This window comes from Pleurodeles waltl, chromosome 2_1, assembly GCF_031143425.1.
Source record: "Pleurodeles waltl isolate 20211129_DDA chromosome 2_1, aPleWal1.hap1.20221129, whole genome shotgun sequence".
NCBI classification, from domain to species: Eukaryota; Metazoa; Chordata; class Amphibia; order Caudata; family Salamandridae; genus Pleurodeles; species Pleurodeles waltl.
Genome location: NC_090438.1, coordinates 667,581,207 through 667,592,119, shown reverse-complemented (window position 1 = coordinate 667,592,119; position 10,913 = coordinate 667,581,207). Strand labels below are relative to the sequence as shown.

General features: G+C 48.8%; 1 protein-coding gene across 2 annotated transcripts in view; it reads left to right on the top strand.

Annotated features, from left to right (window-relative positions):
- The first annotated feature begins 1,717 nt into the window (after positions 1–1,717).
- Positions 1,718–10,913, top strand: part of SLC6A20 (solute carrier family 6 member 20) — a 441,916-nt gene continuing 432,720 nt past the window's right edge. The window contains exon 1 of one of the 2 annotated variants that reach the window (XM_069216293.1): positions 1,718–1,940. In XM_069216293.1, the coding sequence (XP_069072394.1) occupies positions 1,820–1,940 (121 nt within the window). In that variant the 5' untranslated portion in view covers positions 1,718–1,819. Of the gene's footprint in view, positions 1,941–3,291; positions 3,380–10,913 lie in introns of those variants that run through there. The other variant, XM_069216310.1, reaches the window with a different exon arrangement.

Below are 10,913 nucleotides of genomic sequence, written 5' to 3'. Positions count from 1 at the left end.
TCTTCGCACAGTGAGCAGATCTGGGTAGAAGCAGGCCCACGTTTGATACCTTGTCAGTTCTGCTCAGATTGCCACTTTGCGCTTCCAATTGTTATCACGCCTTTGTGGGGTATCTGTACATCAGAAGGCATTATCCACAACTTTGAAAAGTCCCACAAAGTCTTACTATTGGTTTAAAATAGAGATGGTTCTCAGGTCTCTGCAGTTCTTGTGCTTGCTCCGTGAACTCCACGTCCTGGTCCTGCAATTGTTCAAAATGTTGGGAACTATCAGTGAAGGACACATATAGGGCAACAGGAGTGCAAGGTCCGATTGCACAAACCTGCACACTCACGCAAGAACATATACACCAGCTTATGTGGTAACAGTCCACACTTCCATTAGATACACACAATTGTTCACCCATATGCAGCAGCAGTGAGGATGAGTTTGACCGAAGAGGGTGAGATGGCGAGAGAGGAAGGCGAGGTGGAGAGAGGAGATGAAGCAGAGTTAGGGGTGAGGGAGGAAGGTGAGAACGAGAGAGGGAGGACTGTGAGGAAGTGAGAGGGGGACAAAGAAGTGGAGAGAGAAGGATAAGGTGGAGAGAGAAGCACGAGGTGGAGACAAACGGGTGATATGTAGAGAGTGGAGGCTGACGTACAGCGAGAGGATGGTGAGGTGGAGAAAGAAAATAGGGCGAGGTGAAAGACAAATGAAGGTGATGCAGAGAGAGAGAGAGGAAGCCACAGCAGGGAGAGAGGAGTATGAGGTGAGAGAGGTGAAGGTGCCGAAGAAAGGAGGATGAGGTGAGGAGAGAAGAGGATGAGAGGAGGAAGCAGAGGGTGAGGTGGGCAGAAGAGAAGGGCGAAGCAGAGGAGGAGGCAGATAGAACAGAAAGTGAGGCGGGCAGAAAGGAGACAGCACCATAGATAGGGAGCAAACATACATCCCCAGGATTACAGAATAAAACTAGTAAACCATCCACTATGCCCAGAGCCTGCAATCAGACTCCTGAGAGTAACTAGGCAGCCCTAGTCATCTTCAAAACCCACCCATGCTTCTTCTTTTAGATCTGAATCCTGAGGCCAGGCCTGAATGGTAATAGGGAACCATGCCCATCTGCTGGGAAAGTTTGGTAATCCTTTGATGCGCACTGATTGAGTTCACATTAATCAAGCCTTTTTTCCTCAATAAATATACGGAGAAGTGCTAGACATTTTTAGTTACAAATTAAGCCACCATGTTGATGTGCACATGCTGTACCTGGTGTCAGAGGCAGAATGACAATGGGCTTCCCCAGCTGTCTCCGCATGTCCCCTGGATCCCTCCAGATGTGACACAGCTGCTGATGGGAAGCAGTTAACATTTGCTTTGCTTTATTACTGCAAATGTTCACCATGCTCTTAATTAAACAGTGTTTTGCGAAAGGTTGCGAACTGCGAATGAGGGCCACATTTTGTGACCACCCGGGCAAAATTGTGGCCCGAATCCAACCCTGTGCATGTCTCTTGCTGTTCTTTTCTGCGTGAATGTTGCAATACAGTGCAGCCCATGTTTTCTATCGGGGTTTTTCAAGTAAAGACGTAATTTGCCAAATCACTGCACATTTCACAGCTTTTTATTTGTCTATAATCTGTTTACCGGCATTCCAAGCGCGCGCTCGTTCATGAGATTAGCGATTAAAGGGCTTGATACCGATTGGCCAGGGAACTCCCCCCTTGACTCCTAAGGCCAGCTGTGAGAGAGGGGACCGTGGGCAGCCACCTGAAGGAGGGACGTCGGGCTTCTGTGAGCTTCACACACACTGCTCAGGTTAAGAGCGCGCTACTGGACAGACATGGAGAAATCCCGGCCCGTGTGGGACAACCCACTGCAGTTCATCTTTGCCTGCATCTCTTACGCCGTGGGACTGGGCAATGTGTGGCGGTTCCCCTACCTGTGTCAGATGTACGGAGGAGGTAGGTGTACAGGAGGTTGTGCTAACTTGCCGCCTTGTTGGGTTGGGCCCGGGCCTGGGGCTACACTGGAAGCAAGGCAATAACTGGATACTTTCAAGAAACCTTTGGAACTTCCGCTATAACTTGCGTTTAGTATAGATTTTATTGAGATGTATGTTTTCTCCACTTACGTCATTCTGACATAACTATCCTATCTGCAGAGTTGATAAGGGTGTTTTTATTTCTCAGATGTGTCCTTTGAACATATTCTCCTCTAATGAGTTTTATTATTGCGCCGGCAGGGGTGTGTCAAATTTATGCTTCCAACAGGTGTCCATTGAAGTTCAAGCAAATATGATATATTCGCCCAAATCCAAACCCAGATGGTCACATTCTGTTGAATAATCGTTTTAATCCTGATATGTGTGGTTAGATACAGAAATCAAAGTGATGCTTTTTGATGATTTCGTATTTTTGGCTTTCTTGATTTAATGTCACAATTTGAGGTGATGAAAGCATAGTAAATAAGAAAAAATGTGGAAACATACTGGAGGTAGCTACCAGTAGTGCGGTAGGTGCAGGTGCACCAGACCCCGGAGACATGAAGAGCCAACTGAAACTGTTTGTTGCTATATTTGACCACGATCCAGCAATCGCGGGCCCCATGTCTCTTTCTTACACCCGGAGCCACGTCGATTTTACTATGCGCTAGAAACATACGTGTATGAGAATGCTTTTATTGTCAGTATGATAGTTTGGCCAGGTTTAGAACTTTCGACATTAAAGAATACTCAGCAAATTCGGCATTCGGAATACATTTTGTCAGCTATTCTGTTGTCAGCTGTGTTACATAAAATTATTTTGGGTCCCCCCTGTTAACAGATATTGCATTGCATTGTAGCATTTTTATAGTGCTTCATGGCTTGTTTGATGGGCACTGAAGCGCATTATCTGACAGACACCACGCTACACCGTGGGGACTGCATGGCTGGCAGTGCTGTATTTGCTATAATCCTACATGTGAAGCGTTTTGGGGTCGTGCATGAGTGACCAGGGACATGGGCGTAGGAAGTGTGGGGGACGCGGGGGATATGTCCCCCCCAGATTTTGGAGTGGGGGGGACACGGGGGACAAGGGTGGGGGGGACGAGGGGACAGAAGAATTTTCCTTTCTCCTGTAATTCGCAGGGCCATTAGCGCATGAAAGCGCTACCTATATGGCCCTGCACTTGACCTGTGACCTGGCTCCAGGACACTCGCCCTCTGCCCTTTTGTTGTGCTGCAGCACACAAGGGATTCTTTCTCACCTTGCCGCCACAGCTGCCTGCAGTTTGCACTTCTGAGAACAAAGGGGGAGGAGAGGCCCTTTGTTGATTGCTGTGCGCATCCAGTCCCTCCTGAGCCCGACCCTTCCTGTCCCTTGAAGATCGAACCCTGAAGACAGCAGCAAGATTTGAGAAGGTGAGGAGGTTTGGGTAATTAAATAAACTATTGCTAAGTAACTCCCTTTCTTTTTAAATACAGTGCTGTGTTGCAGAGTATCTCCCTTTCTAAAAACAGTATTGTTGAGTTACTGTTAGATATGAGCAGGGCAGGCTTTAGCGCGCTAGTGGCACCCTGTGCGCCAGTGTTTGTTAGGGCCCCCCTTTCTGTCGCCTCTCTCTCACTCTCTTCTCTCCTCTGTCTTCAGCTTGCCTGCCCGAGTGCTAATTATTGTCCCCTAAGTTGACATCCTGCCCCCCCCCAACATTTCTGTCCCCTGTCTCTCCCTCAGCCTTCCTGGTATTTGTGAAAGCCCGCTCTGAAGGGCAAGGGCTGTCTGTAAATCTCATTTCCTGCCAATGGCCTGTGGATGCGAAGCCAGCACTGTGGCAGCTCACAGGCTTTACAGGACTTCACAGGCTATGGTGGAACAGAGCCTGACACTGCTGGATAGACAGCAGAGAGACCATCACACAGCATGGGTCCCAGGAAGAACCAGATGGCCTAAGAGATGGACAGGGCTAGGTAAGGCAGCTAGGGCGATGCAACCGGTGCTGCCGCACTGGGTGCTGACTTAGGATGGGGGTGCTATGTTTGCAAGTATATTGTGACTTTAAAAGCACCTGCTGGATGTTCCTTGCCACCAACAGTTTTCAGGCAACAATAAAAATCTTAAGATAATTCCGGTGATTAATGGTCATTCTGGAGAGAGACTGAAGTTTTGTCTAGTGGAAGTTTTGACTCATCATACCGTACAGGGTTACTATGCCTGCTACAAAGGCCGTCTACATGCAGATCACAAAGTGTATATAATGTGAATAGGTCAGTGGGTTTCTGCTTTTGTCAGATGCAGAAAAGTACCCTCTTTTTGGCATGGTTACCCCACTTTTTGCCTGTTGTCAGTATGTTTTGACTGTGTTCACTGGGATCCTGCTAACCAGGACCCCAGTGCTCTCTCCCATTAAATTTGGTTGCTTGGACCACACACACACCCCACTTGGCATACTGGTGCCCCTTATAAGTCCCTAGTATATGGTACCCAGGTACCCAGGGCATTGGGGGATCAGGGGTTCCCATGGGCTGCAGCATTTATTATGTATTATGCCACCCATAGGAGCCCATGTAAACTGTGTCTGCAGGCCTGCCATTGCAGCCTGCGTGAAAAGGTGCTTGCACCCTTTCACTTCAGGCCACTGCACCAGGTCACAGTAAGTCACCCCTATGGTAGGCCCTCCTAGCCCAGAGGGTAGGGTGCAAGTACCTGTGTGTGAGGGCACCTCTGCAGGAGCAGAGGTGCCCCCACGAACTCCAGCCCCATTTTCCTGGACCTCGTGAGTGCGGGGACGCCATTTTACGCTTGTACTGGACATAGGTCACTACCTATGTCCAGCTATATAATGGTAACTCCGAACCTGGGCATGTTTGGTAACAAACATGTCAGAATCATACCCCAATACTATTGTCAGTATTGATTGTATGATTCCATGCACTTTGGGGGCTCCTTAGAGGATCCCCAGCATTGCTCCTACCAGCTTTATGGGGTCTTCCGAACAGCTCACGCTGCTGCCACCCCTCAGACAGATTTCTGCCCTCCTTCTGCTGCTTGAGCAGCTCATGCCCAGGAAGGCAGAACAAAGGATTTCCTTTGGAAGAGAGAGGCAACACCCTCTCCATTACAAGGCTTGGGAGGGGTAGCCTCGCCAAGCTACTAGTATGCTCTGAAGGGCACATTTGGTGCCCTCCTTGCATAAACCAGTCTGTACCAGTTCAGGGACCTCAGCCCCTACTCTGGCGTGAAACTGGACAATGGAAATGGCGTAACCACTCCCCTGTCCATCACCACCCCAGGGGTGGTGCCCAGAGCTCCTCCAGGTGGCCACTTGATTCTTCCATCTTGAATCTAAGGTTGGCAGAGGCCTCTGTGAGAATCTGAGTGGCCAGGTCAGGGAGGTGACATCACAGCCCCCTCCTAGGTGGTCACCCGGCTAGGTGACCAATCCCCCTTTCTGGGCTATTTTGGGTTTCCCTCTTGGGTGGGTCCTCAGATTTGACGTGCAAGATTCCAGCAGGACTCCTCTGCAACGTTTACTTTGACTTCTGGCCACTGGAACCGCAACTGGACTTCACAGGAACCTACAATCTGCAGCTCCAGCGACGACTTTGCCACGCAACATTGTTTCTCCGACTCCTTCCAGCAACTGCAACATTTGCCCAGCTGTGCTTCCTCTGAGGGCAGCAAGTCTTCAGTCTGCATGAGAAGAAAGAAGGAAAATTCCTTGAAGTGAAGGAGTCACTTATCTGCATCCGCAGGCACCAACTGCAACAACAACCGGCTGCGTGGATCTCCTCTCCTCTCCTCCTGAGCTGCGTGGATCCTGCATCAGGGGTGGTAGTCTGGAGTGGTCTCCTTGGTCCTCTCTACCAGCTGCCCAACTTTGGAGTAGGTAGGTCCTTGCCTTCCCATGCAGGACAGTACCCCCATGCACCGCATCTCTTGCAGCTACCCCCGGCACTCTTCTCTGTGAAGCACAGCCCTCAATGTGCTTCGCCTGTGAAGTGGGATCTCTCTTGAGGTGTGCTGTGGGCCTCTCTACAGCTCCTGGGCTCCTTGCCTGTAGGTCTTCTGTGGGGGCTGCCTCTCCTCCTCCAGACTCTCTGCCTTGCTGATGGTCACCTGAGACTCCCCTCCATGGGTTGAGTCCCCCTGGACCTTGCTGGTCCCCGGTAGCTCCACTTTTCTCCTACTGCGACATTTGCTTTTGCCATGGCTTGTTGGTGGGTTTTCCACACCACAGACTGACTGCAATTCTTCATCTGGCGTGGGACGTCGACTGCATCACCTAGGAACTCTTCATCTGCTCCAGTGCTGCATTTCGACCAACTCCTGCATCCACAGATGGGTGGGTTGTGGCTCCTGCCACGACCGGACCATCCTACGTAAACTGGACTTGGTGCCCTTCTTTTCCAGGTCTTACTCTTCCAGGATCCACCTCTAGTTTCTTGCAGTCTTGTCTGCGTTTTGCAATATCCTTCTCTGAAGTCCTTTTGGTGGGTCAGGGAAAAAACTGTAACTTACCTCTTTTCTCCTGGTCGCTGGGGGGCACTCTGGTACTTACCTTTGGGGTTTCCTAGTTCCTCCAGCTCCCCTCTACCAATTCCACTTCCTTGGGTGGGGACCCGGCTTTCGCATTTCACTTTCTTAGTCTATGGTCTGGTCCCCTCTAGGCCTTCAGTATTGCCTATTGCTTTTCACTGTTTTCTATTGCTTTTTATGCCAATTTGTGATTGCTGCTGTACATATAATAGTGTGTTACTTACATCCTATTGGAGTATTGCCTATCTAGTGTTTTAGAGTTTGTGTTACTGTAATAAGGAACCTTTATTTTCGTAACACGTGTTTCTTTCATGTGTGTAAGTGCTGTGTGACTACAGTGGTATTGCATGATCTTTGCATGTGTCCTAGATAAGTCTTGGCTGCTCATCCACAGCAAAGACTAGAGAGCCTGGCTTCTAGACACTGCCTACACTTCACTAATAAGGTGATACCTGGACCTGGTATAAGGTGATAATACCATAGGTACTCACCACACACAAGGCCAGCTTCCTACATCAGAGAGCTCCTTTTTTGTCCCCTGCAATTTATAAATGAAAACTGAATATAGAACAGTGAGCAATGAACTCATCAAAGAGCTGCATGCAAACATCAAGGTATAGATTAGAGCGTCATGATTTCCCCCCACTTTTTGATTAACTTAATGTTGCAAAACAAGTTGATTTGAGTGCAGTTCTTATTATTAAAGAGAGCCCCCAACCATGGTGTTATGTTTTAAATTCTGAGTTTGCGCTTCTCCAGATAAAGCACTCTGAAACTATACCTGCTACCAGTATGGATGACCTGTGACACCTACACCTTGTAGTCCTCTGTCTTATGTAACATTTCATATACACTGATTTACACATATATGATGATTGTCTCTGCGTAATGTCTGTGTGATGTAAAGTGCTTTGACACCCTAGACTGGTATGAGGGATGAATGATAGAACAACACATGCGTATATCGTGCATGCCTTAACATCGCGGTCTCAACAATGACCGTGTCTTTACTACGCATGCCTTTACAACGAATTTCATTGTAAAAGCATGTTTGGTAAAGGAACATGCGTGGTAAATTCTCCCTACCCTGCCCCCTTACACCTGATACCATACTCCACCCATCCAAGCACTTAAAACTGCCCCTGCCCTGAGCCCTAAACCCCCCTGCCCTGAGCCCTAAAAGTAACCCTGCCCTGTCCTAAAAACTACCCCGACCCCCACTCTGAACCCTAAAACCTACCCTGAACTGCTCTAAAAACTACCTTGATGCCCCTGCCCCCACCCTGAACCCTAAAACCTACCCCGCTCTGTCCTAAATACTACATGACCCCCACCCTGTACCCTAAAACCTACCCCACACTGTCCTAAAACTACTTGAACTCCATGCACTCCTCCTGACCCCTAAAACCTACCCCACCCTGTCCTAAAAACGACCCCGACCCTACCCTGACCTAAAAATGACCCCAACCTCCCACTCTAAACCCGGCCACAGCCCTACTTACCTCTCTCTCCTCTGCTTCTTCCTGTTCCACCCGGACAGCTAGACCGCTATCTATGCTGTAACCACGCATATGTGTTGTAAAGATATGTGTGGTAAAGGCATGTGTGCTAGACCCATATTTGTGGTAATGGCAGCATGGTCAATGCATTGCATTGCATTGATTGCGTTGTAAGGGATATTTCCCGGTATGAGTGGTGCTATAAAACGAATGAAATGCATCTGAGAGAGAGTGGTGATGGATAGTAGTGAGGGAATCCTTGGCAGAGGTGGTCACTGGGGGGCACCAACAAACAATGTCGCACAGGGCTCCACCAGCACTAAGGACGGCCCTATCAGACAGCACAGCAGTTCACAGGAACGCGGCAGCACAGAGACTGCCACTTGACAGTCAGACAAGGACCTAGCAGCAATCATAGGCCTTACTGGCCTTCATAGGCAGGCGGAGACCCAGAGACTTATACAGCCTGACTAGTAAGAAAGCTCCCAACAGGCAGCACAGTGCCTGGCAGGCAGCACAGGAATCGACAGGAAGCACTGCGCCCAGCAGGCAGTACAGGCCTCTTAGGACTTCACACAGGCGAACAGCATCACAGAGCCTGTCGCTGCCTAACAGGCAGCAAAGGGCCCAGCAGACAGGGAATTGCAGGCCACACAGGACTCGACTGGAAGCGACCGTCTTCCCCATCTCCCCCCACCACGGCAACCCTTCTGGGTGCAAACTTTGTGCAGGGGGCCCACCTCAAGGTTGTCCCTGTCCCCCCCAGAAATTTAGTGTCTCCTACGCCCCTGACCAGGGAGCTACTCTAACCTTCTTCTGGGATGCAGCGCCTAGCAGTATGATGGAGCAGGACATATGAGAGGCAGGTGTGCAAAGAGAAAGTCTGTAGGTATCTGAAATGCAAGGACCTTCTTGCTCCCTTGTGGCAGGGGCCGGCAGCGCAAGAAGGGTTGGGGATGCTGCTGCTCTGCTTATCCAGAGGTTGTGAGGTGTCTAAAATACGGTATCTAGAGTAATAATAATAACTCTCTACCTACCTACTTGTTACTCCCAACAACTATTTGTAGTAACTCTTGTTGACCCCACTAATGATCACACGGAACTCCTATTAACTTTAATCCACCACACTGAAACTGGTATAAATGCATGAAGTGGTTTCCTTGAGAACAAAAAACAAATCACAATAGCTCCTGGATTAACCACCAACATTGAGTTCCATTCTTGCGTGCCGCTCACGCAAAGACCTTTAATACCTCATCAGCAGTAGTATCCGCTATATAATTGCAAGTAGCATACAATACAATCTACCTGGATGGTCTGAGTCATAAGAAGTGCATTTTAGGGGGTAAGAAGCCTAAAACTTATCAGCAGCCACTCAACACCGACCATGTTCTTTCCTGTAAGTACTTTTTTTGTAATTCTGGGAGCGGGTGGCATAAGGCAGCGCTGTCTCTGCATTACCATGTTAAAAAGACAGATATAGTCAGATTGAGGAGGCTTTCCCCAGCAACCGACCTACTGTCAGCTTTATAAGTAGGCCAGGCTGGCTAGGAACAGGTGTGCTGGTGGATACGTTGAAGAGTGTCTGGTTAGTTGATTCATGGATAGGTGAGTAAGTAGGGTTGGATGTATGTATGGATGGATGATATTGGAAATGGATTGGTTGACTCTGGTTGGATAAATGGTGTTGAATCGATGATGATAGATGGATGGCACCCTTAGCTAGGTTGGTTGGCATGCTGTAGGAATGATGAGTGAATGGCATCTGAGTGGATAGATGGTAAGGTGGGCAAAAACGTTTAATGGTAGGTGGCTGGATGGATTTGGGGGGAAGGGCAAACATACAGATATACATAAATGTGGAGCACAGTGCAATTATAAAGGCTATGCACACGGGTAGGCAATAAACGTTGATGGATTAATTGTTTGCTATCTAGGAAGATGGGTGTACACATGGTCAAAGACGGTACTGGGCGAAAGACAATCATTCATCAGGAGTACACATTTCACCTCACTTGAAGCTGGTAGTGATGGAGCGGGGGGCGGTGCTTTAGGTAATGGAGTTGTGCATTTGTTGGGGGTGGGAGCAGGGGTTTCCATATTCACCCTTTACCTTGCCTGACTACGTATGAGCTCTGAATGGTATTTATAATTTTTAAAGTCCTCCCACCATTTTCCGTACTGTTGTTTTGCATCTAGCTTCTCTGTGCATACGAACTGTCCACACACTCATACCCAATTGAAAATTGAGACAAGCATTGGCAACTACTGTGGCTATTGGTTACTTTGAAAGCCTTTGAAAACTTTTTGTAAAGTTGTGTTCAGCTACTACAGCCCACTTTGGGTGACCAAATCCAGCAGAGACCAAGTCAGAGTGCCAATAAGGCTTAGTAGGACAGTTATCTTCCAGCCAAAGCAGTCTCTAGTTCAGTTCCAGGCTCTATGAGCAAACCGCCATACACATCAATGCAAGCGTACTGATGCAAGGAATACAGGATGGTGAAGGTGCTCAGGATGCTGACCTGGTCACCCAGGTCCGCTCATCTCAGGTCACCCCTCGGTCCACAGACATGGGGTGACTTTGGCCATAGAGGACAATGTCTCTCGAAGACCAGGAGTGATTGTGGCTACCAACTTGCTTAGGCAGCTTCTTCAGCTTTTGTGGTCCTGTAGATGTAACAGGAAGTCAGCCAACTGAATCTTGGAGTTCACCTCTTCTGTCTGGGGCTCAGAGGAGATATTTCCTTGAGCGGGGTACCACAGGTGCAGGCGTCTCTCATTGCTAGCCCAGAAGCTGCACTTGCTGTACAGTTCTTGGTGCAACCTCTTTTTTCCAGGTCCAGGGAACAGCAGGGCAGTCTTTATTTGGTCCTCTCTCCAGTACAGGGGTTATACATGCCAACAGACCCGATTCAGGCGG